Below are 26394 nucleotides of genomic sequence, written 5' to 3' on the forward strand. Positions count from 1 at the left end.
TGTGTGAAATTACAGAAAAAAAATTCTGGCAGCTGTTACACACTCATGAATAAATGAAGATCTTGTAGATTGATCATTTTGTTGTTTTATGTACAGTAGACAGTAAAAAACAGGAACTTTTCTGTGATGTCATTATTTATTTCTTAACTATTTTGGTGTTGTATGAATGGCAATGAGGGAGCTCTTTCTAACTGTAAAGGTTTTGCAAATAGATCTGGGACTCTCCACCCTGAGACTGAAGAAGCCTCTCGGATGAGAGGTGAAACGTCTTCAAGCAACTTAAAGAAGTCCAGACGCTTTTCTTTCCAAGCTCCTTAGACTTTTGAAAATAGAGTTAAGTCAAAAAATTCTACCATCATTCATATTTTCCAAAGCTGTCCAGCAGACAGCATTGGAGTCTATCCTGGCCCGGAGGCCTCGTCTTTGACACCCCTGCTGTCTGTTAGTGGTTCAGTGTGATCCTATCCAGCTTCTTTTTTGAACAAGTAGGACAGAAGTCAGCAGGATTACAAGATCAATGGAAGAAATAACAAAAACAAACAAAAAAGAAAAAATATTTTTTATCAGGATGAAACCAGGCCCTGGCCTTCAGAACAAAGCAAATGTCAGATAAAACATTCGGAAAAAACAATACTTCTCACAGCATTATTCAGTTTGATTAACTGTTGTTCTTAGTACTCAGTAAAAACAAAATGTGACATACAGGTTACCTTAAAGTTTGTCACAAAACACAGAGTAATGAACGTTAAGCTGGACATTCATAGTGTTAAAAAAACAACAACAACAACAAAGAAACAAAAACATCAGAGAAATTTCAGACATGCTGTTTCAGGTGAGTCTGTTTGTCTTCATGTTTCTGTAGGTCAAAACCCACCAACATGAAGCACAGCAAAAACTGAAAGAGTGATGATGAGTCTAAATGGTGCAGTTATCTTCTCTCCCATGCTGACGCTTCCTAGTAGGGGTGAGAAACAGGTGTGAGGTGTCAGCTGTCAGGTAGGTGATGAGTGAAGAACAGAACAGAATCCATTTCCTCTTCAAACTGCTGTCAGACATTATCTACTGCACTCTGATCACATCACTCAGACCAGCTGCTTTCTACAAAGTCTCATCAACAACATCTTTAGAAACAAACATCAACAACCAGGAAGCAGCTTCACCTCTGATCACACACACACTCAACTCTACTCACTCACCTGGAGGAACAACACTCAGGTTAATGATGCTGATGGGGACACCTTCGAGAATACCTCTGCTTCTCTTCCCGATGCGACACTCGTATGTTCCACTATCAGCAGTTGTCACATCCTTCAGAATCAGAGACACGTCTCCATCCTTCATCTGTCTGTCCTGCAGCTCCACCCGGTTCTTAAAAGGTGGATGCTGGCTGGCTGGATCAAAGTGCTCACCCCGGTGCAAAAGGACATATGTTTGATTTAGATCAGGTCTGCTCCACTCTACTACTGTGTTGTTTTTGTTCTCATTTGGAGCTCGACACGGCAGCATGACGTTCTGTCCAGACTCAGCTGTGATGATTTTCTGATCTGAAAGAGGAAACAACACAGAGCAGAGAGACTGAAATTTTTTCTTCTAAGGCAGCCAATCAGAGTGAGATCAGTAAGAGATCATTGGCCTACAGTTTTTTTTTTCTTTCTTTCTTTGTGATTCAGTGTCAGTCCTGCACTTTGTCTGCAAAGCATTCATCAGAATCAGAATCAGAATCGTGTTTATTGGCCAAGTATATGTGCAGACACATACAAGGAATTTGGTTCCGGTAGATGGTGGCTCTCAAGCACAGCAATGTAAATCACACACACACACACACACACACACGTCTATATATGCATTACACATGCATACACATACACACACAAAGCTGTGTAAACCAACTATAAATAACTGATCTAAACTTATATACATAAAATACAGAAATGAGGTGGAATGAATACTACAGAATGTACATAAGATGCAGTTGCAGTCTGGCAGTGGGAGCAGTGTGACAGTTCAACTGTTTAGGAGGGAGATGTCGGCTGGTCCTGGTCTGGAGGCTTCTGTACCATGTCCAGGGTGTGAGGGGTCTGTGATGATTTTCCCTGCCCGTTCCCTGGTTCTTGAGAGGTACAGATCCTGGATGGAGGGCAGGGGGGCACCGATGATCCTTTCTGCTGCCCGTACCGTCCACTGCAGTCTGCTCCTGTCCTGTTTAGTGGCTGCACCATACCAGACTGTGATGGAGGAGCACAGGACAGACTCAATGACCGCAGTGTAGAACTGGATCAGCAGCTCCTGTGGAAGACTGTACTTCCCCAGTTGTCTCAGGAAGTACATCCTCTGCTGGGTCTTTTTGAGGATAGAGTTGATGTTGCTCTCCCACTTCAGGTCCTGGGAGATGGTGGTACCCAGGAACTTGAAGATCTTCACAGTCGACATGTATATGTTTAGTCCAACACAGCTTTCACTAAAAAGCCAATCTAGATCATGTTGGAATGGAATTGTTTGAAGTGCCTCAATTCTATGCTTTCTATTAACTAAAATGCCATATATTATATGGCATATAATATGCTTTGGAGTTTTTACGTGCTTTGGAATTTGTATGTGCTTTGTCTCAAGGGGCCACCATATATATTTATTTATAAGTACATAAATAAAACCACAGGGTTTTTTTTCTTTTGCATTAGTAATTCCTTTTGTGCATAATTTTATATTGTTGTTAATAATAAGTTAATTAAAGCAACAAGACAACCTGAAGAGCCGGTTGGGAGCCGAAAGAGCCGTCTCTTTTTAGTGAGCCGAGCCAAAAGAGTCGGTTCTCTAAAAAGAGCTGGAAATCCCATCACTACTGTCTGGCATATTGTCAGACAGACCCAGAGGCTAGTGGTTCCAGGGCTACATTGCTTAATGTTCAAGCACTACACAACATTAAAGCTGATAAGCAAATAAATGGAAGCAGAGAAGCTATACCAAACACACTGTGGGAATGAACAGTGAAGGGGAGATTTAGCTGGTGGCTCATGCCAGCTTACCTGATAGTAATTGTTTCTGGGTTAGCATGTGGCCCCGCCCCCTTGCTTCGGCAGAAGTATGGAAGCCCATACATCCCAAAATTGTTTGGAGTATGACATTTCGATGCCGATAGAGGATGGATATGATCAGTGTGTGTTGTGCTTGTCCCCAGACCATGCTTTATTATCCAGAGAAACCCCTGAATCCTGCATGAATTGCTTATCTTGCCAGCATGGACTGCAGAAGCCCTTGGTGATTTGCCTCTAACGTGCTCCCTCCTGAGGAAGGTGTCGGGTGTCAAAGCAGTCTGATACATCAGCCGGCAAGCGTGAGTTCTCCAGCCTGCAGCACTGGCTCCTTCTCCAGTGTATTGCCTATGGGTCGCTGGTTTGCTGACCCGGCATGGGCCCCCTCAATGAGCTGAGCTTCCTGGCTGCACCAGTTCTTATTCGAGTTTACTCTTCTGCTGCGAACAGCATGGAGCAGCTGCTGGATGCTGCGGACGGACCTTGGGTTCACATCCCTAGCTCGGCCCTCTACTTCAGCGGCTGCGCTGCTGCTGCAGGCTGTGTTCCCCTGGAGTATTGCCTGCGGTTTGCCAGTTTACGTGCCAGTCAGACCTCGCTGTGTCTGGTACATCAGCAGGCGAGTGAGCTCTCCAGCCTGAGGCGCTGGCTCCCTGTCTGGTGTATTGCCCGTGTGTCGCTGGTTTACACGGCCAGCAGGGGCCCGCTCAGTGAGCTGAAACTTCCTGACTGTCCACGAGTGTCTCGTTCGAGTTCACTCTTGCTGCTCCCCCTGTCTGTAGACGGCACGAAGTGGCTGCTACGCCCTGTTGATGGACCTTTGGATCACAGCCCCACTTGGGCCCTTCTCTCTTAGTGGACTAAGCCACCAGTCCATCCCCAGTCTTCGGATGTCGTGGGGCGGCTGCTTGGCTCTGGGGACAGAACTGGGGCTGCATCTCTACCTCGGCCATCCCGCGTCCCTTACTTTGCCATCCCCTCCGCAGCAGTGGCGGGCTGACCTGAAGTGGCCACTCAGTTACAGTCCTTGCGTCCTACGGGACTTGCTCAGGCTAGTCTTGCGTCTGGCAGACTGATGCGCCCCCCGCTCGGCCTTTGTTTCTGGCGAAGCCCTGACCGGGGTGGCGTGTATATATGTATATTTGTAAATAGTTCATTGGTACTTTCACTCTGTGATTCGGGTGCACTGTCTGCTCGCAGGGTGTCTGTCTTATATAGTTACCCTGTACATATAGAATATGTGACGGAGTGGAGAGATAGTCTCGATATGATAGAGAACGTACAGTTACATTGTAACCTTGGCTCTCTGAGTGAGAGACTCTCTCTCTCTTCAGGCCGCTTGGAGATGCATCCTGATCAAACTATCAGCAGTGTTTGCACAGCTGTTTTTTATACGTAAGCTGTGGAGTGTAAGAGTGTCTTAAAGAAATATCCACATGCCACGACCAAGGTCATACCCCGTACATATAGAATGTAACGGCGTGGAAATAGAGTCTCTCACTCAGAGAACAAAGGTTACAATGTAACCATATGTTCACTCAATGCTCAGTAAACATCAGGTTCACAGAATCTGTTACTTGTTTTAAAATATAGTCTACTCCATTTCCACCAAGCCTCTTACTTCCTACTTAAACACAATCAATCAGTCAATCAATAGTTATTAGTGGTAGTGTGTTAAAAGTGTTATAAGTGAACTGCTGTTATTTTGTACTTACCTGCAAACACACAGACAAAAAGCAGCAGAGTACAGCAGAGCGACGAACTCACTGCAGTCATTTTCTCCTTTATCCAGTTCAAACTCCAGCTGTTAAAAATCCAAGGATGCTGATGTTTTCAGGAACAAAATCTGAAACTGTAGATATCAGGTAACTTGCTTTAAACAGTCTTTGTTTGATTTGAGGTTGAGGGTGTGTGTGCAGTGGAAAATCAGTTAGTGGGAAGGCAGGAGAGATGCATGTCTGAGCATGAAATTTAAATAACGGTGAAATAACAGCAGTAACTTAGGAATGTGGGCTTGATCGAGGACTCAGTTCTGCTCCTGTTTTACATACAGGGAGTGCAGAATTATTAGGCAAGTTGTATTTTTGAGGAATAATTTTATTATTGAACAACAACCATGTTCTCAATGAACCCAAAAAACTCATTAATATCAAAGCTGAATGTTTGTGGAAGTAGTTTTTAGTTTGTTTTCAGTTTTAGCTATTTTAGGGGGATATCTGTGTGTGCAGGTGACTATTACTGTGCATAATTATTAGGCAACTTAACAAAAAACAAATATATACCCATTTCAATTATTTATTTTTACCAGTGAAACCAATATAACATCTCCACATTCACAAATATACATTTCTGACATTCAAAAACAAAACAAAAACAAATCAGCGACCAATATAGCCACCTTTCTTTGCAAGGACACTCAAAAGCCTGCCATCCATGGATTCTGTCAGTGTTTTGATCTGTTCACCATCAACATTGCGTGCAGCAGCAACCACAGCCTCCCAGACACTGTTCAGAGAGGTGTACTGTTTTCCCTCCTTGTAAATCTCACATTTGATGATGGACCACAGGTTCTCAATGGGGTTCAGATCAGGTGAACAAGGAGGCCATGTCATTAGTTTTTCTTCTTTTATACCCTTTCTTGCCAGCCACGCTGTGGAGTACTTGGACGCGTGTGATGGAGCATTGTCCTGCATGAAAATTATGTTTTTCTTGAAGGATGCAGACTTCTTCCTGTACCACTGCTTGAAGAAGGTGTCTTCCAGAAACTGGCAGTAGGACTGGGAGTTGAGCTTGACTCCATCCTCAACCCGAAAAGGCCCCACAAGCTCATCTTTGATGATACCAGCCCAAACCAGTACTCCACCTCCACCTTGCTGGCGTCTGAGTCGGACTGGGGCTCTCTGCCCTTTACCAATCCAGCCACGGGCCCATCCATCTGGCCCATCAAGACTCACTCTCATTTCATCAGTCCATAAAACCTTAGAAAAATCAGTCTTGAGATATTTCTTGGCCCAGTCTTGACGTTTCAGCTTGTGTGTCTTGTTCAGTGGTGGTCGTCTTTCAGCCTTTCTTACCTTGGCCATGTCTCTGAGTATTGCACACCTTGTGCTTTTGGGCACTCCAGTGATGTTGCAGCTCTGAAATATGGCCAAACTGGTGGCAAGTGGCATCTTGGCAGCTGCACGCTTGACTTTTCTCAGTTCATGGGCAGTTATTTTGCGCCTTGGTTTTTCCACACGCTTCTTGCGACCCTGTTGACTATTTTGAATGAAACGCTTGATTGTTCGATGATCACGCTTCAGAAGCTTTGCAATTTTAAGACTGCTGCGTCCCTCTGCAAGATATCTCACTATTTTTGACTTTTCTGAGCCTGTCAAGTCCTTCTTTTGACCCATTTTGCCAAAGGAAAGGAAGTTGCCTAATAATTATGCACACCTGATATAGGGTGTTGATGTCATTAGACCACACCCCTTCTCATTACAGAGATGCACATCACCTAATATGCTTAATTGGTAGTAGGCTTTCGAGCCTATACAGCTTGGAGTAAGACAACATGCATGAAGAGGATGATGTGGACAAAATACTCATTTGCCTAATAATTCTGCACTCCCTGTATATCATAAATACACAGAAAGTAACGAGGGAAGTGGAAGCACACGGGGAACACAGCTGAGGACAATTACACATGACAGAGTGGGGAGGACACGAAACTGAAAACGCTGACACCAAGACACGGATCTTAAACATAACACAGACAGTACACAGAGACAGCAGAGAGAGAGAGAGAGAACACGATTGAAAGAGGAAAACACAGAACACAAGGAGTGGGAGCAAAGCACAATAACTCACATCACCATATACGCAGTCGCACAGAGGGAGACACAGAGGACAACACAGAGGAGAAATCTAATAAACAATACTGAACAGAATATCCTAGGAAACCTCAACATAATGCAAAATATGACAGAAAACGCAGGACACTTAAACTGTCGGGTCAAAATGACCCAGGACCATGACAGGAACATCAATGAGCGTATGTTAGGTTTTACACTACCCTACATTGAGAAATAACAATTCAGCTGCTTTCCAAAATATAACTGACCTAAGCCCATTCAGTGATGTCCAGAAAGTACTAATAAAATATTCTATCGTGTACAGTTTTGCCCCCAAAATGTGATTTTTTTTAAAAGAAATTTTCATTCAAAATCAGTTTTTTGTGCTTTCTCAAATCCTAAACAGTGGCAGTTTAATAATCTGGAGACAAAACATCATCAGGCACGTCTGATTTTTTTGAGTAGATCTTTACAATATAACCCATGCTGAGATGGTTTAGGGGATTATTTGCCCATATCAGGTTACCTGGTCATTCTTAAAACGAACTTAAACAACATTTTAAACATTGCAGCAAAATGAACAGGGTCTACATGGCCTATTGTACATAAAAAGAAGGGAGACTAACTGATCCAAATGCCTGCAGGGAAATTAAAGTGATATGACTTCATTAGAAAAAGTGCACATTTCACTGGTGCCTACAGGCACAGTCCTGTCTGGGCTTGAGCTGTTCTCAGTTTCTGTAGTTAGTTTCAGTCTCTGCTGGTTTAACAAACATTAAAGGAGAATTGAATAAAAGTTACAAAGGCTGGAAACATCTCTAATAACAAGATTAAAAGAATGTTTCTTCCTCTTTGAAATCTTTGGTGTCAAAGGTCAAACTCAGCTACAGCCACAGATCTCAGTACAGTACAGCCATTCACCAACTGTGACAAACGTCCAGTTTTACATTGGTACTCTTCACTCTGTAATAAGAGCTTCCTGCGGTTGTCTTTAATCACAGATGCATGTCTGAATGGTGACTCAGAGCCAAGCCGACTTCACAATCCTGGATTGATGAATCCAGGATTCAGATCTAAGTCTAAATCAGATGAAGCATTCAAGGAAAAAAAGACTTCTCACAGCATTATTCACTTTATTCAACTGTTGCTTTCAGTACACAGTAAAAATGAAATGTTACAAATAAAAATAAATGTAGGACACAGGTAAGACTGTAAGACTTTTGATCCCATTTTAATGGCTTGGAACAGTGCACAGAATAATGAACATTAGGCTGGACTTTAAATGTAAATACAATGTAGAAAGAGTCATGTTTTACTCAGTCCTGCATTACAGGAAGTTACAGGAGACCAGATATAGACTTACATGTAGAACTACTCCTCATCTTGTAAGATTTGTACACGGCCTCAATCATGAAGCAGCCATGTTTTGTTTTTTTCAGATGTGGGAGTGTCCTGCTCAGGTTTAAACTCAGGATCAGAGCTGCTAAACTGAATATAAAAAAAAAAATGTGTTGCTCCGCTGAATTAAAAGACAAAAATTCCACAGTTTGCTAAAAGTGAATTTTCTGTTATAACACCACCCACTGGAAACTTTCCAGTTCTGGGAATATTTCAAATCCTCGATGAAAACAGTGTCGACTCAGAGTTCAGCCGGAAAATTAAAGATCAACATTTTTTTTAAACTCAGAGACAATGTTCCCTCTAATTTTTCACGTGTCTGAGCGAACACACAAACTCCCTGAGCGATCCCTTGGACCACTGTGAGCGACATCAGACGTGTGCACTGTGGTCACGCCAGCATCAAATCCATCCAAGTTACATGGTTTATTAAAATAATCAAATTACAACATTTACATTTATGTTAGACTACTTTTAATTAACTGGTTTAGCCCACTTACAATGAAAATTTAAAAAATCCTGTTCATGATCTGTGTAGTATGTTAACACTACTGGAAGTAAAAATAACTTGAACTCCAATTTCGAAAACACAACTTTCTTTCTTTCTTTTTTAAAAAAAGCTCTGACTTGTATTATGAGTCTGTGGTCTGGGAGAGAGTCCTGTAACTCTCTGTCTGCAAAATATGCTGGGCAATTAATTATATAGTTACTACTTCAAAAAAGTAACTCAGTTTGGCAAACAAAGTTTTTTGCAGCTATTTATTTTTTTTAATGCAGCCAAGGCGTTTTTAAATAAACATTTCAAACTACTTACAGAACAATCAGCTGTTCTGCATCAAATCTGATGCCACACAAATTATTTGTGCCACTCCAAAAATAATTTCTGTCCACTATGAGATAAAGGAGAACAACAGCCTGATACCTGCAGGCCTGACAACAGGAGATGTATCACTCCTGTAACACCTGTAACATTCAGCAGCCGCCTCATTGTTCTGACACACACAACAAAACTATTGACTACACTACACACTAACTACACAAGATTTGCGCTAAACGTCTCAAATCTCTCACATCTCAAAACACCGCCGTCACTCCTAAAACTTCCTCCCGTTTCTTAACAACTAGATGCCACGTTGCCATATCATTTTTGGATTGGTCGACATGGTACTTTTCGGACGAATAGGAAAGTGAGAGGGGGGTGGGGTTTTGTTTTTGCTCACAGGCGGAGAGTGCTTTCGAGCCTTTTTTCTTATAAAACGCCGTTTTTACCGTTTCTTCCCGCAGTAAATATAAACAACAGCTCTTAAGTGGTTATCGGATGGTTTTCTGTGTATTATTGTAGGGTCTTTACCTTCCAATATAAAGCACCTCTAGGGGACGATTGTTGTGATTTGGTGCTATATAAATAAAACAGAACGTAACCATTGGACCCAACAGTCCCAAGATGGCCATCAGTACCCTGAGGGGAGATTACATCCTGACGATTCACCCATCAGTATCCCTGGACTTACTGACAGGCTATATATATAGGCCTCTGGAAAATGGCTCACCCCGATAAAGTCTGCTACTGACCTGCTACTGAGTCAGCCCAACAACCTGAGACAAGCCTGAGAGTAATTTACACTGAGATGTAAAAGATTGGGGGAGGGGGGCATCTTACTGAACTGTAACAAAGAGAGAGTAATAAACAGACTGAGTTTAAAAGTTGAAATGATTAACTTTGATACTTTTGAGACTTGAATATAAACTTCAGAACTCATTGACAGAATGAACATAAAGAGAATTTCAGTGTTTTCGATCATATTTTGACTGATTGGGACTGTTTATAATGACCTGCCTGGACCATCAGACTGAAGCTGCAAAGTATTTTTAAAAGGTCCACTCCTTTTAAAAATAAGTAATAAAATCTTCATCTTTAAGCAATGATGAGTATATCTCCATGGTAATTGATAATTGGGAATTGATGACCAAGATGGCGGCGCGTGAACAACGCGAGGCTCAGTGTCTCTCCAGAATTTGCTATTAAGCATTTTTGTTTTTTGTTTTTTTTTAATCTATTTTTGACCGGATTTACCTTGATACCATGTACATTGTAACATACCCATAATAGACCCATTTTTGTAATATATCTATATCATGGCTAAAGCACTTCTGAATGGATGCAAACTGCATTTCGTTGCCTTGTACTGACATGTGCAATGACAATAAAGTTGAAATCTATTCTATTCTATTCTAGTTCATTCTCCATACCAAACAGTTTAGATTCAGCATATACAGATGGGCACAGAAACAAAAACTACTTTCAACCCAGTTCACTTTAAAACAGCAATATGTCCAACTCATTTTACATCGATGGCCAGATATGGTCCACTTCAGCTTCAAGTGGGCCAAATGAGTGAAAGTCCACTTTCTGTCACGGTACCTGTGTCTCCCCGGCCAGCTCTACTCAGAAACGCCACATGTGTTTTGTTGTTTCTCTCACTTGTTCTCTCTTGAATCCTCTCAATCCGAGTGGAGCTCAGCACGTGTTCCCGCCTTTGGCCCACGCACCTGCAAGCGATTACTGACCTGCGGCTCATTATCCAGCTTCTCCAGGCCGCTACTTAAGGCAGTGGCTCAGTGTTTCTCGTCGCTGGATTATTGTACAACTCATGTTAGTGTAGCCTGGCTCTAACCTTCTCTTGTGTTTCCCTGTGATGTCCTGGTTCTGGTCTCCTCGTCTGTTTGCGTACATAGATTCCCTGAACCTGTCCTTCTTTCCCTTCCTAGGATTCCGTGAGTGTTTGGCAGAGTGACGTGGCGTGTTTGGAGAAGGCCGTGCAGTGTGGCAAGAATGGAGCGATTGGTTTTGGCAGAAGTGGAGCGTGGTGTCCCTGTCCCTCCTTACCATGGATACCTGGAAACCCTAACTCCCTCACATTTGTGAATATTCACTTGGTGCTGTAAATAAATCCTTGTTGAACTTTTTCCCTGAGTCTGTGCTTGAGTCTGTTTAGTCAGCCCAGACACTATTTGTCAGTGTAAAGAAGTTTATCTACACATTTTCTATCTTTATATCTTAATAAAAAAGGCACAATTCCAACAACACATATGAGTTTTTCTACATGTTAATGTGTGAAATTACAGAAAAAACAATTCTAGTAGCTGTTACACACTCATGAATAAATGAAGATTTTGTGGATTGATCATTTTGTTGTTTTATGTACAGTAGACAGTAAAAAACAGGAACTGTTCTGTGATGTCATTATTTATTTCTTAACTATTTTGGTGTTGTATGAATGGCAATGCGGGAGCTCTTTCTAACTGTAAAAGTTTTGCAAATAGATCTGGGACTCTCCACCCTGAGACTGAAGAAGCCTCTCGGATGAGAGGTGAAACGTCTTCAAGCAACTTAAAGAAGTCCAGACGCTTTTCTTTCCAAGCTCCTTAGACTTTGGAAAATAGAGTTAAGTCAAAAAATTCTACCATCATTCATATTTTCCAAAGCTGTCCAGCAGACAGCATTGGAGTCTATCCTGGCCCGGAGGCCTCGTCTTTGACACCCCTGCTGTCTGTTAGTGGTTCAGTGTGATCCTATCCAGCTTCTTTTTTGAACAAGTAGGACAGAAGTCAGCAGGATTACAAGATCCTACAAGAAGAAATAACAAAAACAAACAAAAAAAGAAAAAATATTTTTTATCAGGATGAAACCAGGCCCAGGCCTTCAGAACAAAGCAAACGTCAGATAAAACATTCGGAAAAAACAATACTTCTCACAGCATTATTCAGTTTGATTAACTGTTGTTCTTAGTACTCAGTAAAAACAAAATGTGACATACAGGTTACCTTAAAGTTTGTCACAAAACACAGAGTAATGAACGTTAAGCTGGACATTCATAGTGTTAAAAAAAAAAAACAACAACAAAGAAACAAAAACGGAGAAATTTCAGACAGGCTGTTTCAGGTGAGTCTGTTTGTCTTCATGTTTCTGTAGGTCAAAACCCACCAACATGAAGCACAGCAAAAACTGACAGAGTGATGATGAGTCTAAATGGTGCAGTTATCTTCTCTCCCATGCTGACGCTTCCTAGTAGGGGTGAGAAACAGGTGTGAGGTGTCAGTTGTCAGGTAGGTGATGAGTGAAGAACAGAACAGAATCCATTTCCTCTTCAAACTGCTGTCAGACATTATCTACTGCACTCTGATCACATCACTCAGACCAGCTGCTTTCTACAAAGTCTCATCAACAACATCTTTAGAAACAAACATCAACAACCAGGAAGCAGCTTCACCTCTGATCACACACACACTCAACTCTACTCACTCACCTGGAGGATCAACAACACTCAGGTAGATGATGTTGATGGGGTCACCACTTAGATTAGCTTTGTTCTTTAACTCATTTTCTCCACTGACACGACACTCATATGTTCCAGTGTCATTAATCGTCACATTCTTCAGAATCAGAGACACATCTCCATCCTTCATCTGTCTGTCCTGCAGATCCACCCGGTTCTTAAATGATGGATGCTGCTTGGCTGGATCAAAGTGCCCATCCCGGTACAAAAGGACATATGTTTGATTTAGATCAGGTCTGCTCCACTCTACTACTGTGTTGGTTTTGTTCTCATTTGGAGCTCGACATGTCAGAGTGACGTTCTGTCCAGACTCAGCTGTGATGTTTTTCTTATCTGAAAGAGGAAACAACACAGAGCAGAGAGACTAAAACTTTCTCTTCTACAGCAGCCAATCAGAGTGAGACCAGAAAGAGATCATTGGCCTACAGTTATGTGATGTTTTTCTCTTAAATAGAAAACAACACAGAGCAGAGAGGTTGAACTCTTCTCTCTACAGCAGCAAATCAAAGTGAGAATAAGAGAGAGGTCATTGTCCTACAGTTGGTTTTCCTTTCCGTCTTTGTAATTCAATTTAATTAATTTAATTTAATTTAATTTGTAATAGCTGTGATGTTTTTCTCGTCTGAAAGAGGAAACAATACAGAGGAAAGAGGTTTAAGGGTCAAAGTACAAATGTTCTCTTCAACAGCAGTCAATCAGAGTGAGAGTCAGAGAGAGAGAGCACTGCCTGCAGTTGTTTTTCCTTTCATCCTTTGTGATTCAGCGTCAGCCCTGCTCTATCTGCAAAGCATTCATGTATACATTTAATCCATCTGCTTTCACTAAAAATGCACACTACATCAACAGCTTCTGTTATTTGTAAATGAAACAAAAAGGTGTGTGTCGCTGTAGATTCCAAATTACAAAAATCTTCACAGTATCTCCAATATGTTGATGTTGTTAGATGTTTTAGTGCCGGGACACTTACTGCACACCAAATGGGAATTGAACTTGCGACTCACACTCCAAAGGTGTGTAGTTTTTCCACTACACGATCCAGCTGCTCAGAGATGAGATGAACTGTCTCAGTCTGGTGGATAACCTTGGCCGATAGCAGGACACTGGGGGCTGACAGGTGGGCCAAACACTTCACCAGCTAAATGCAGAGCAAAAGCACTTGCAATGACAAACTATTGGACTCAGCGGTCACAACATGAGTGCTGGTAGCACGAGGGGAAGATTACAGCCTGAAGACTCCCACATCAGTATCTTCACACCTACTGACAGGCTAGGGACTATAAGAGAGCATACTTCTCCTACATTGGCTCCCTGTTAAATCCAGAATTGAATTCAAAATCCCGCTTCAGACGTACAAGGTCTTGAATAATCAGGCCTTATCAGGGCTGTAGACTAACTTTTTGCCACGGTTGCACTGATGCACCTAAAGTTAAGCGCCCCCAAATTTTTCAACCGCATTTCTTAACACCGCAGTTTTACATGTGCACTTTTTGGGGTGGGAAATTGCTGTCCACACGGACAATATTAATTTGTAAATGATTAACTAACAATCTTATCAACACAAAGTTCTTTATTTGGAGCACATTTCTACAAGAAGGATAAGTTACTGAAAAAGTGCTTGTGCTTAAAGTGCTTTGCCACTCTTTGGTAATATTGTAGACAATATTAAACATAATTATCACATCAGCCTCCTCTGACGACCTGTTTGCTGTTGCATGCTGCTGAAAGGCAGTGGGGAGAGGGGACACTTGGGCAGTGCATTTATCGCAGCATATAATGTGTTTTCTGGATACACTGCTGCTTTTTCAGCGTTCAAAGATTGATGGCACTGTGTCAGAGCTGGCTATGAATTTCAGACGGATCAGTCCTTAACTTAACAAAAAATTTATCAATAGTTCTTTTCATCTTTTCTTATTACCCACAGCTACATCCACTTCTGTCAGGCGTAGGCTGCTCACAAGGGCTGGGTATCATCACTGATTTCTATAATCCATTCGATTCTCATTCACGAGGTCCCGATTCGATTCAATTTAGCCTCAGACACACAGAAATATTATAATTCTGATTATTTATCAGTACTGATACATGTGAGACTTCATCAGAATTGTGAGCATCACAGCAGATGCCTTTAAGTCAAAGTAACTGAGAATAAAACACAGAAAAACATGAAGGAGATTTTCCTGGCCTGACTTTATATAGCAGATAACCTTAAAAATATTCTGCAATTTTGCATAATTTTAAGAAGTTTAAATTTCTTCAGTATTGAACAGCAGAAATTAGACTTTCGTGTCCGAGGATATTTAAGTTAAAAAAAAAAAAGACACCGGCCGACTGTAAAAAACAGTAGACTGATGGGTAATAAGCGAATGAATAATGCAGAAAACAGAGATTTGAGATGGGAAACTGTTCTTGAAAGACGGAGAGAGAGAGAGAGAGAGAGAGAGAGCTGTGCATGAAGTGTGGTTTTTATCATGGTGGAAGCAAAACTGCTAACCTTAACCTGAGAGTCTGGCGTTTCGGGCAAAATACATTTATATTTAAAAGTCGATTCAGGATTTACTGAATCGATATCGCTTTATTTAACCTCTTAAGCCCCAACGCCTAACCTATCTCCTGCCCTTTGCCCCCGTATCTGGGGGCGTTGGGGCTTAAGAGGTTAAGCTACTCACCTCTCTCTTCCACTTCCATTTTCAACCGTTAGTGATGTGCGGATCGATACTGAAATATCGATTCCTCCGATACCAGTCAGTTATGTTCTAGAATCGATTCTCATATTAAAATATCAATATTTTAGTAATTTAGGGTAAATTGGTGAGTTTATCATAACAGGAACACAGTGGAAAGAAACTATATCATCCAGATCGTCTAAATTGGAAGGAACTACTTCCTCTTCCATCTTTCATAGTCATATGCGAAATACGGCTGTATAAATGTGTTGCAGCCCCTTGGCGTGCGCACTCACAACAATGGCTGGGTGCAAATGGAGTCAGATGCGGATGTATTTTACCTCCACAAACAACCGAGAAGTGCGGTGTTGTGGCAACACCACTAACCTCGTCAAACACCTCAGAGTAAATCATATCACAGAATATGACAAGCTTATTTTGAGGCGAACTGAAGAGAAGGAGTGGACAGGGACAGGTGCTGCTAGGCAGGCAACGTGTTCAAATAGCGCACAACTTCAGGTTTTTTATGTCTATATGATAATTCTGCATTATTAAGCAATAAGAACAAGTAATCTGACATCCTGTAATCATTATGAAGCTATAATTTGAGATTTTGTACAAAGTATCGGTATCGGATCAGTATCGTAAATACCACCCTGAATTTTACTTGGTATTGGATCGGAAAGGATATCAGTGGTATCGCACATTACTATCAAACGTACACACAAGACTACAGGACAACTGCAGGACCACGGCCAATCATGGAGGTCCCGCCCCTGACTATCTCTGATTGGGACACACGATAGGGGCATGATATGTGTCAGTTTTTGACCACACAGAGACTTTCAGAGTTGTGGAGACTTTTTTTTTCTTTTCTACCGGAACAGCTGGTTGCACCGGTGGGACCAAGGATTTTTTTTAGTCACGCCATTGAAAAATTTGGTCTCATTTGTGACCAAATTGGTCGCACTCTAGAGCCCTGCTTTTAGCACCATATCGGCCCATTAGAGCACTTCGCTCTCGCTCTGCAGGCTTACTTGTTGTTCCTAGAGTATTTAAAAGCAGAATGGGAGGCAGAGCCTTCAGTTTTCAGGCCCCTCTTCTGTGGAACCAGCTTCCAGTTTGGATTCGGGAGACAGACACTATCTCTACTTTCAAGATTAGGCTTAAAACTTTCCTTTTTGCTAAAGCATATAGTTAGGGCTGGATCAGGTGATCCTGAATCATCCCTTAGTTATGCTGCAATAGGTGTAGGCTTTAGGCTAAGTGTTATTAATCGCTAGCTCCCTTCCAGAGCAAGTATATTGTCCTCTCTTCCTCCTCTCACCCCACCCGGTCATGACACAAGGCAGCACCTCCATGAGCCTGTTTCTGCTGAAGGTTTCTTCCTGTTGAAAGTAATTTTTCCATCCCACTGTCGCTGAAGTGCTGGCTCATTGGGGGTCTTATAATTATTGGCTTTTTCTGTATGTATTATTGTAGGGTCTGCCTTACAATATATAGTGCCTTGAGGGGACTGTTGTGATTTGGCACTATATAAATAAAATTGAACTGAATTGATTTGAATATATAGCCTTCCCTCTCTAGGTTTCTTGAAAGATGGGTCACCCCAATAGACTCTGCCCCAGGGGAGAAACCTGCTACTAAGCCAGCCCAGCCTGAGCGTAACTAACAATGAGAAATGGGAGAGAGAGAAAAAGAAAAGATTAAAAAAAACAGTCTGGCCAAACTATAACAAAGAGAGAGTGAGATTCAATCTTGATTATCTTTATATTCAAGCCTAAAGAGTGTCTAAAAACGTCTAGTGTTTTTGATCATGTTTTGATTGGGAACATGATTGAGACTCCCACTCCCTTTTCTTGAGAAATCCACCAAAAACACCTAACCACAATGTGCTTGAAAAGATAAACGTTCACTCCAGGCTCCATAAACGGCAGGTTCAAAGTATCTGTTACTTGGCTTATGACATAATCTAATCCATTTTAACCCAACCTCCTACTTAAACGCAATCAATCAGTCAATCATTCAATTGTTATTAGTGTCATTATTGTGTGAAGTGTTATTAGTGAGCTGCTGTTTGTACGTACCTGCAAACACGCAGACAAAAAGCAGCAAAGTGCAGCAAAGCGACTCAGTCATTGCAGTCATTTTCTCTTCATCCAGTTCAAACTTCAGCTGTTAAAAATCCAAGAATGCTGATGTTTTCAGGAACAAAATCTAAAACTGTAAACGTCAGGTAACTGCTTTAAACTGTCTTCCTTTTATCTGAGCTTGAGAGTGTGCAGTGCAATGAAACCAGATGGTGGGAAGAGGGGAAGCTGAGAGGAGGAAAAGACGCATGTCTGAGCATGAAGGTGAAATAACAGCAGCAACTAGAAATGTGACTAACAAGTGAACTTGACGGAGGCCTAAATTCTCAGCTCAACTGTTTTACATATATCCTCTGGAAGTTATCTTGACAGTAGTCCTAGGGAGGCCATGGTGACAAGCCAGCAGACCCTGAAAACTGGCTACACTTGAGGAGACAGAGCCCCTGGCCCAGGGACCCAATTGCCCCCCACCCCCAACAGGGCCCCATAGAGCCAGAGGCACCAGGCCCCGCAATGCAGCTGTCGGGAGTGAGCCAGTACCCACCATGCAAGTATTCCAACACTCGTGCACACATATACAGATACTCACACTTTCGACTAACATAGAGACACACAATGAATGCAGTAAACAGACTCACACTCCCAGACATACTCTATACACCCAGGTCCAAGCATCAATACACCCAAAGGTACATTGTACTTCCAGGCCTATAAGATTCCCTTTATTCTGGGGGGAAGAAAAGCTAACCACCACTTTAGCGTTTGACCAGAGCGTTTCTCTCCATATTGCAATACGTAATTAAACCCACTTCAAAAAGATGCTCACCAGGTGTTTGCACTTTACTTTAAAACTTCCATTACAGGGGTCTGAAGAGGAATACCTCTCTTACAAGTTAGTGACACACAGCACCCCAAGGCCCTGCATGAGTGGTGGTGTGATGGAGTGGGAGGAGGAAAGCAGGGAAAGGGTCAGAGGTAGCCAGCTCCCCCACTGACCCATATAATCACCCAGTTTCCCAAAATCCATCAAAGGCAGATTGTCATGGCCCATTCAGACCTGGGTGCATAACAGCAGCACCACCAGGCCCCACAAAGTGCAGGGCAGGGTAGATCCTCCCCACCTATGGAGTGGCTTTCTCTAAAAGCAGAGACCACCTGCAGAGGAAAAACTATGCCCACCCCAACATTCAGTCATTTCCCAGACTATATAATAATGGATTGCATTTATATAGCGCTTTCTGGGGCCCTCAAAGCACTTTACATTATTCATTCACACACTGGTGGAGGCAAGCTACAGTTGTAGCCACAGCTGCCCTGGGGCAGACTGACAGAAGCGAGGCTGCCATATCGTGCCATCTGCCCCTCTGGCCAACACCAGTAGGCGGTAGGTGAAGTGTCTTTCCCAAGGACACAATGACTGAGACTGTCCAAGCTGGGGCTCAAACCAGCAACCTTCTGATTACAAGACGAACTGTCAAGTCTTGAGCTATATAATGCTGGGCTTACACTGTGCGATTTATGGCCCATTTTGAGCCAATTTTTCAGTCGTGCGACCGTTTTGGTGATCGGCCCGAGTTTGGCCTTCATCGTGCATCGTTCATCGTGTAGTATACGTGGGGTAATGAGAAGCGATTAACACCTCACGACCAGCTCCCGATCATCAATCGCTTGGTCAGGAGGGTGTCACTGCAGCTTCTCACACTGGGCACGCGCAAGCACATAAATGTCGGTGAAAAAGACGGAGTAGCACAGCAGTGCAGCGTGTGATCTGGACACAAGCGATGGAGGCACTTGTAGAACTTTGGAAAGCTCATCTGAGTCTTTTCGATGTGGCCTCACAAAATTATCACGACCACAACAACCGTGAAAATAGTTGGATCTACATTGCTGCTCAATCACAGCTGCCTGATCAATGTTTTTCATTAGCAATTTAGCAAAGTTGATGGTGGTGGTGTGTGTGTCTGTGTGAGTGAAAGACAGAGAGGGAGAGCGAGCGACAGAATTTCCGTTATAACCTTCATTTTATGGACGCACAGTGTGAGCACTCAGGTCGCATCAGAGCATCGGGCCGTATAGTGTGAGACCCTGCATCGTGACCTGCGAACTTCTAATCCCTGCGAGTCAATCGTACGGTTTGAGCTGAAGCTGAATAACGCGACTGAAAAAAAAAGCGCACAGTGTATGCCCAGCTTAAGACAATAGACAACCAGAGTCCATCCTCCACCTCTCGTAGATCCCACCCACCTACAGAGTGGCCTCCACTAAAAGCAGAGACCACCTGCAGAAACATGGTTTCAACCTCCCTGCCAGCCACCAGAACCCCATGTCCCAAACCCACCCTGGACACGCCTATAAACAGCACAGCTACCAGGCCAGTAACTTGCGTCTGCTGGCAAAGACTCCTTCAGCAGTGCTGCATGAAACCGTCAGAAAAACACCACCCAAGAGCCACAAGAGCCCCATCCAGGTCAGGACCACCATCCCTGCGCCGATTATCTAGGTTGCCCAACGAGCATGATCTGTATAGTGCACTTTATGTAGTATTTTGTATTGTATTGATTGTAGATTGTGATTTCTAATCAAATGTACGTTTTTTTTAAACACACCAGAAAACTGTTCTCCAAGTAGACAGATCAGTCTCCCAGTTCACAATAAGAAGGGATATTGATTCATCTATTTTGGGGAGTGTCCTCAATATTTTACAAAGTAATTTGGGAGTTTCGAGATTAAGCAATTGTACCATACTTGGCATACTTGCCAAGTATGGTACATTTGCCATTTTGTTGTCCGGGTGGAAATTCGGGAGAATGGTGGCTCTGGGAGATTTACGAGAGAGGCCCTGAAATTCAGGATTCTCCTGGAAAAGTCGGGAGGGTTGGCATGTATGCATACTTGGTGGTGTTTGTAATTTGACTTGAGTAGGCTTTAATGTCTTTTTGATATTGGTTTAATTTGTTGATATTCTAAAAATCAATTCTAACTTAACTGTGTCAAATAGGATAAAGTCTGTTCCCTTGAATACATGTTCCAAGTATTCAATTTCTTTAAAACTGCAATTTGGGAAGTTTATCATATTATTGATCTGTACTAAGTCATGGTTGTTCAGATGGGTGTACATTTGCATGGGATTAATGAAAACTACATCAGTTGTAGAAACTCCCACCAAGCTGTCAGAGAGGAGCTGATGCTGATAATTTTAAAGCATTCATGTTGTTGGATGTTTGAGCTGATAAATGGTAGGTCTGCAATCTCTATATTATTGCATAGTGCTTGTTCTACATCTAGCCAGGGCTCATCTAAGAGGGTATTTTTTAACTATGCTATGATTGTAGCCTGTTGGCTAAGAAGTAGTGTTGAACGTTAAGCAGATCTGGTCCTTTAGTCTTGGTCCTTTTTAGCATTTTTAGACTGATACATGTGGGTTTGTCTTTCTAAAAGAATTTATAAATGGATGTCAGAACAGATCTAAACCTGTCTAGTGATTGTTTATTCGGGATCACTAAGAATAAATAATTGATTCTTGGCAAGACAATAATTTTTACTGACACAACCCTTCCCATGAGTGATATGGGTAGAGATTTCCACCTAGACAGATCATCTTCTACTTTCTTTATTAAGTGTGATGTGGTTTCATTTAATTAAATCTGCAAGCTTAAGAGAAACATTAATACCTAAATATTTAATATTTCCAAATTGCAGCGGGGTAGAAGAAGAATTTTGGAAGGAGCAATTAATGGGAAGAACTATAGATTTAACCAGTTTATCGAATAATACGAAACACTTGAGAATAAGTTTATTAATGTAATTACCTCAGAGAGTGGTTTGTGAGTGTTGGAGAAAAAGTAACAGATCATCCGCATAAAGACTGGTCTCATGTTTTACATTCTTGCATTTTTTGCCCTTAATTACTGTAGCCTGTCTGATTGCTGCTGTTAGTGGTTAAATAAAAATTGCAAACAGTGAAGGGGAGACAGAAGCTGGGGGATGTTTGGTCATTTGGTCTGACACAGGCTGTTGGGCAATTATGTAATATTTACAACAAGTTTATGAAAGAGTGTCCAAAAACATTTTTTGTGTAAAGTTGCAAATAAAAATAAAAAATGTAAATTTATTTTCTTCAGCTAGAGACAATATTGTGGTTTCAATGTTTTTACTACACAAATAGTCTATAAAATTAAGTATTCTGCGTGTATTTGTTGATGAGTGCCTGCCTTTTATGAAACTGGTTTGGGCCGGTAGTTCTTTAAGGGGGGGTTTTGTTCCAACACACCTGAATCAAATGAATGGCTTGTTATCATGCCATTGCCAAACTTGATAGCCTGCTCAAGAGGTAATCCAACCATTTGATTCAGCTGTGTTGGAGTAGGGATGCATCTAAAAGCTGCAGGACAGTAGTTCTCGAGGACTACATTTGGACACCCATTACTTAAAAGATAATAGTCCAATTGTGATGAATCTGGGACTACGTCATACGTACACGGGTATTTTTGAAAACATAGATTTTACGTGTACGTTTTTTTTAAAGTGTCACGTCCATAGGTGCAGTTTTGAAAAATATCTCTGTCCAATTTAAATGCCAAAAACGCATTAAAATGTTGTCAAGAACATGCCAAATTCTAGCCATGTGGAAATGTTGTCCAATAAGAAGTCTAGAAGCCTGGGAGGGAAAGAGTGTTTTATGCAGTACTTCTTACTTAAATACTTCTGAAAAGTTTTTCTGTCTTTCTGGAAAGGCAGTTAATTGTGTGTTACTTTTCAAGTGTCTTCATCATTTCAATTGTTAATAACCAAAGACAGTATTTTGGCTGGTGTAGACTCACAACTTAGGAATGAACAAAATCCATACAGCAGGCATAAATTTAATTAAAAAAAATCAAATTAATTAAAAACCGACGTCGACATTGGCGGCGTCGGGATTTAGGTTGTGAGAGCGTCTGTGTTCAATGTAGAAGTTCACTCTGACGCCTCTGTCTTTCTAAATGGAGCGACAGTAACTGTGTGTGTATATGTAAGCGTATAAAAACTGCATATAGTCAGATTAAATCTCCGTTTTCTTCGTCCACACGTAAAAACTGTGTTTTCGAAAATCTCCACCCTGGCAGGAGTTAATAAGAATCTCTGTTTTCAGTGATTGAAAATGCAGTTTACGTTTGGACAAAAGGTGCATAGAAAAATCTGCGTTTCCCAAAAAAACCCATGTACATGTGAATGTATCCTTGGAGACTGGTGGAGCTTTGATGAAGGATACTCCCTTTTAGGTTTTACTTTTTTTCTCTGGGCCAGCAGTGACTGAACACAAGAAAAGAAACAGTTTACAGTCCGGTCAGTTCAATTCAATTTTATTCATTTATAGAGAACCAAATCGCAACAGCAGTCAGTACAGAGAAAACCCCAAAAAACAGATGACACACTGTGAGCAAGCGTTGGATGACAGTGGGTAGGAAAAACCTTCCTTCAAACAGGATGAAACCTCCAACAAAACCAGAGAGGCACAATAATCTGCTGCGACTGGTTGGGGTGAGGGGAAGTCAGGAAATATTCATGGATAACGGAGCAAAGCACAGACAATGGTAGATTCAAAGGATCTCAGCTGATTTAAAGCTCAAACACATACAGCAGCATTATGATAGAGACACAAAGCTGCCACCATGAGGTCAAACTGGAACACCGCCATCCATAACTTAAAAAACATAATTTCACTAGCTGGGCCCACGTCCTCACTTTAGGTTTGACTGCGTTTTAGTAGGTATAGGTGAATTCTTGGACATGAATTGAGCTGCGGTTTGTGGAAGGCCTTGAAGTGGTTTGGCGTCAGCTCCCGGGCCTGGCAGATTCCCATGTACTAAATAGAAGTGAAGAAGTTACAGAATTGAGGAAGGGAGGGTGAGGCACGTAAATGAGAATGAACAGCTTGCAGAACTGGGGGAACCTATCTAGATGAGAACCGGAAGGAGTGTGTTGGAGGCGTGATCCTGCTTTTGAGATTCCGATACTTAATCTCCAGTTATTACCTCCACACACTTTCTGAACATATTTAAAAAAGAAAACCTTCGAATCATTTTGAACATTTTGACTACAGAGCATTGTTAAAGATTAAGCAGCATCTTGAAACAAAATACACACACGAACACACTGAAGCTCACACAGCCACTGACAAACACAACAAAACAGGAAGTTTGACAGAAATGAAACACATTTTACATGATTGAAGTCTACAGCTCATTCTCTACTGCGTGCCCAGATTGGTATAAATCCGGACCTTGTTCTTTATCAAAAAACAACAACAGCAGCAGCAATAAGTAGCACAACTAAAAGTGGCAGACCAACTTTCAGTCCAACAGATCCATCCTCTGTGTGTCCTCCTGTCTGACCTGCAGGTGAGAAACAGGTGTGAGGTGTCAGCTGTCAGGTAGGTGATGAGTGAAGAACAGAACAGAATCCATTTCCTCTTCAAACTGCTGTCAGACATTATCTACTGCACTCTGATCACATCACTCAGACCAGCTGCTTTCTACAAAGTCTCATCAACAACATCTTTAGAAACAAACATCAACAACCAGGAAGCAGCTTCACCTCTGATCACACACACACTCAACTCTACTCACTCACCTGGAGGATCAACAACACTCAGGTAGATGCTGTTGATGGGGTAGGTCTTCAAAAGAGCTCTTTTTGGACTTACGGCAACACGACACTCGTATGTTCCAGTGTCATTAATCGTCACATTCTTCACAATCAGAGACACGTCTCCATCCTTCATCTGTCTGTCCTGCAGATCCACTCGGTTCTTAAAAGATGGATGCTGCTCTTCTGGATCAAACTGCTCATCCCGGTACAAAAGGACATGTTTTGAATCCAGGTCAGGTCTGCTCCACTCTACAACTATAATGCTTTTGTTGTTTGGAGCTCGACATATCAGAGTGACGTCCTGTCCAGACACAGCAGTGATGTTTTTCTGGTCTGAAAGAGGAAACAACACAGAGCAGAGAGGTTGAAGGGACCAAAGTATATACAGTAAAGTATGCTGAGCTGTATTTCATTTTTTGTTATTATCATATTTTATATTTAAATCTTAGTGTTTTATTCCCTTCTCAAAGCATTTTTTAATATACTCTCTTTATTAATCTCTCTGCCTTTGTGGAAAAGTACTTTGGGTCAATCCCTCTTGTTTTATATTAAATAAAATTGTGTGTGTGTGTGTGTGTGTGGGGGGGGGGTGATCTATTTGTTAATGCAAATATCTAATCAGCCAATCACATGGCAGCAACCTAATGCATTCAGGCACGTAGACATGATCAAGACAACCTGCTGAAGTTCAAACTGAACATCAGAATGATGAAAAAACGGTTATTTAAGTGACTTGTGGCATGGTTGTTGGTGCCAGGTGGGCTGGTCTGAGTACTGAAGACACTTCTGATCTGCTCACAATCATTGCTAGAGTTTACAGAGAATGATCTGGACAAGAGGAAATATTCAGTAAGCAGCAGTCCTCTGAATGAAGAGGCCCCAAACCTCTTCTTCTACACCTTTTACATTTTTGTAAGTTGAAAATGTGTAAAAAAAAATAAACCCAAAATGATTGTAATTCCTTTGAGTTTATTGCAATTTTCGCAGTTTATGTGGTTTCTATCAACGTAATACATACAAAGTAATAAAATGTGTAATAACATCCTGTAGAGCCAGCACTGTGGTGGACTTGTTCTATGTTAGGACTGCAGAATCTGTTTTAGCTACAAGATATAGTCTACTCCATTTCCACCCTGCTTCTTACTTCCTCCTTAAACACAATCAATCAATTGTTATTAGTGGGAAGCTTTTTGTTTTAACTTACCTGCAAACACACAGACAAAAAGCAGCAGAATGCAGCAGAGCGACTCAGTCACTGCACTCATTTTCTCTTCATCCACTTCAAAGTTCAGCTGTTAAAAATCCAAGGATGCTGATGTTGTCAGGAAGAAAATCTAAAACTCTAAATGTCAGGTAACTGATATAAACCGTCTTCCTTTGATTTGAGGTTGAGGGGGTGTGTGTGGTGTAAAGAAACCAGATAGTGGGAAGAGGGAAGCTGAGAGGCGGGAGACGCATGCCTGAGCATGAAAGAGAAATAACAGCAAAATAATGAAGTAATTAAAAATATGACTAAGAAGTGAGCTTGACAGAGGACTCAATTCTCAGCTCAAATGTTTTACATATGCTGACAATCCTTGCTTTATTAGTCATTAGAACAGCCTTGTCAAGTTTAGGGTGGTCTGAGCACACCTGGCAAAATGTTTCAAAAGGAATGAGCTGTTTCAGATCCTCTATTTGTCTGTGACATGACATCTTCTTGAAGAGATTGAGGACTTTTCTGTAATATAGCAATGCTTTTATGAGGGGATGATCTTCATGGGTTTGCACAAGCACAATGCCAGATAATAGTCTGAGCATTGTAAGTCACAAATATTCTGCCAAGAAGCCAGAAACTGTATTTGAGGCTCAAGTACAGAGAAACATATCTGTGTTGAGGATCCACCAAAATCTACCCTCACACAAAGTGGAGCATGTGTCATCTGGGCAGCTTTCTGTCTCCTTATACATGCTGAAGCCTTGGCCTCTCCAAAGAATTTCAGGACCACCATTTCCATCAAGACAGCCTCTTGTTGAAATGCCTCTTTCACAGTTTCTCTAGAGTAATCTAGTGAGCGAATGTGCTCAAATTCACATTCACGTCACAGCTGAAGCCTAGTCTGCTCTGCTGAGCCAGCAACTGGTATTGCTGACATTCCTCCAGCTCACATCTGATATTGTGAGATCTCCTCCATGTTTTCCTCTGAACATAAACCCGTTTTCTCCAAAGCAAATAAGCCAGTAGTCTCATCTACACAAACACACTGCAGATCACAGGCCAGATAAACATCTAATGATCTGTTTGAATGCCTCTTCATCATGTGAGCCTTGAAGGTTTTTTTTAAGAAGACTAAGACAACAGTGGAGGCATTTCATTTTCATTTACTTTCCATAAGCCACAGTTTCATTCAGCACAGAGGGTAGAGCATATTGAATGT

The 26394-nt window shown here is 41.7% G+C and overlaps 3 protein-coding genes across 4 annotated transcripts; all 3 read right to left on the bottom strand.

Moving 5' to 3' along the window:
- Positions 1 to 564: 564 nt before the first annotated feature.
- LOC109199341 (programmed cell death 1 ligand 1-like) lies at positions 565 to 4947 on the bottom strand. Of its 2 annotated transcripts, none has more exons than XM_019354642.2 (3): positions 4745 to 4947; positions 1197 to 1544; positions 565 to 955 (listed from the first exon to the last, which is right to left on the bottom strand). In XM_019354642.2, the coding sequence occupies exons 1-3, from the start codon at positions 4803 to 4805 to the stop codon at positions 864 to 866; spliced, it is 501 nt and encodes a 166-aa protein (XP_019210187.1). In that variant the 5' UTR covers positions 4806 to 4947; the 3' UTR covers positions 565 to 863. The 2 variants fall into 2 exon arrangements, with proteins under 2 accessions (XP_019210187.1, XP_019210186.1); XM_019354641.2 differs by lacking the exon at positions 4745 to 4947 and adding an exon at positions 3024 to 3269.
- A 6404-nt stretch (positions 4948 to 11351) lies between these two features.
- Positions 11352 to 17536, bottom strand: LOC109199342 (programmed cell death 1 ligand 1-like). Its single transcript, XM_019354643.2, has 3 exons — positions 17348 to 17536; positions 12568 to 12930; positions 11352 to 12326 (listed from the first exon to the last, which is right to left on the bottom strand). Exons 1-3 carry the CDS (start codon positions 17406 to 17408, stop codon positions 12235 to 12237), a joined length of 516 nt encoding a protein of 171 aa, XP_019210188.1. The 5' UTR covers positions 17409 to 17536; the 3' UTR covers positions 11352 to 12234.
- Positions 17537 to 22677: 5141 nt separating this feature from the next.
- Positions 22678 to 25387, bottom strand: LOC109199311 (programmed cell death 1 ligand 1-like). Its single transcript, XM_019354606.2, has 3 exons — positions 25182 to 25387; positions 23960 to 24310; positions 22678 to 23721 (listed from the first exon to the last, which is right to left on the bottom strand). Exons 1-3 carry the CDS (start codon positions 25240 to 25242, stop codon positions 23621 to 23623), a joined length of 513 nt encoding a protein of 170 aa, XP_019210151.1. The 5' UTR covers positions 25243 to 25387; the 3' UTR covers positions 22678 to 23620.
- Between the last annotated feature and the right edge of the window lie 1007 nt (positions 25388 to 26394).

The sequence above is a fragment of the Oreochromis niloticus genome, linkage group LG3, assembly GCF_001858045.2.
Source record: "Oreochromis niloticus isolate F11D_XX linkage group LG3, O_niloticus_UMD_NMBU, whole genome shotgun sequence".
NCBI classification, from domain to species: Eukaryota; Metazoa; Chordata; class Actinopteri; order Cichliformes; family Cichlidae; genus Oreochromis; species Oreochromis niloticus.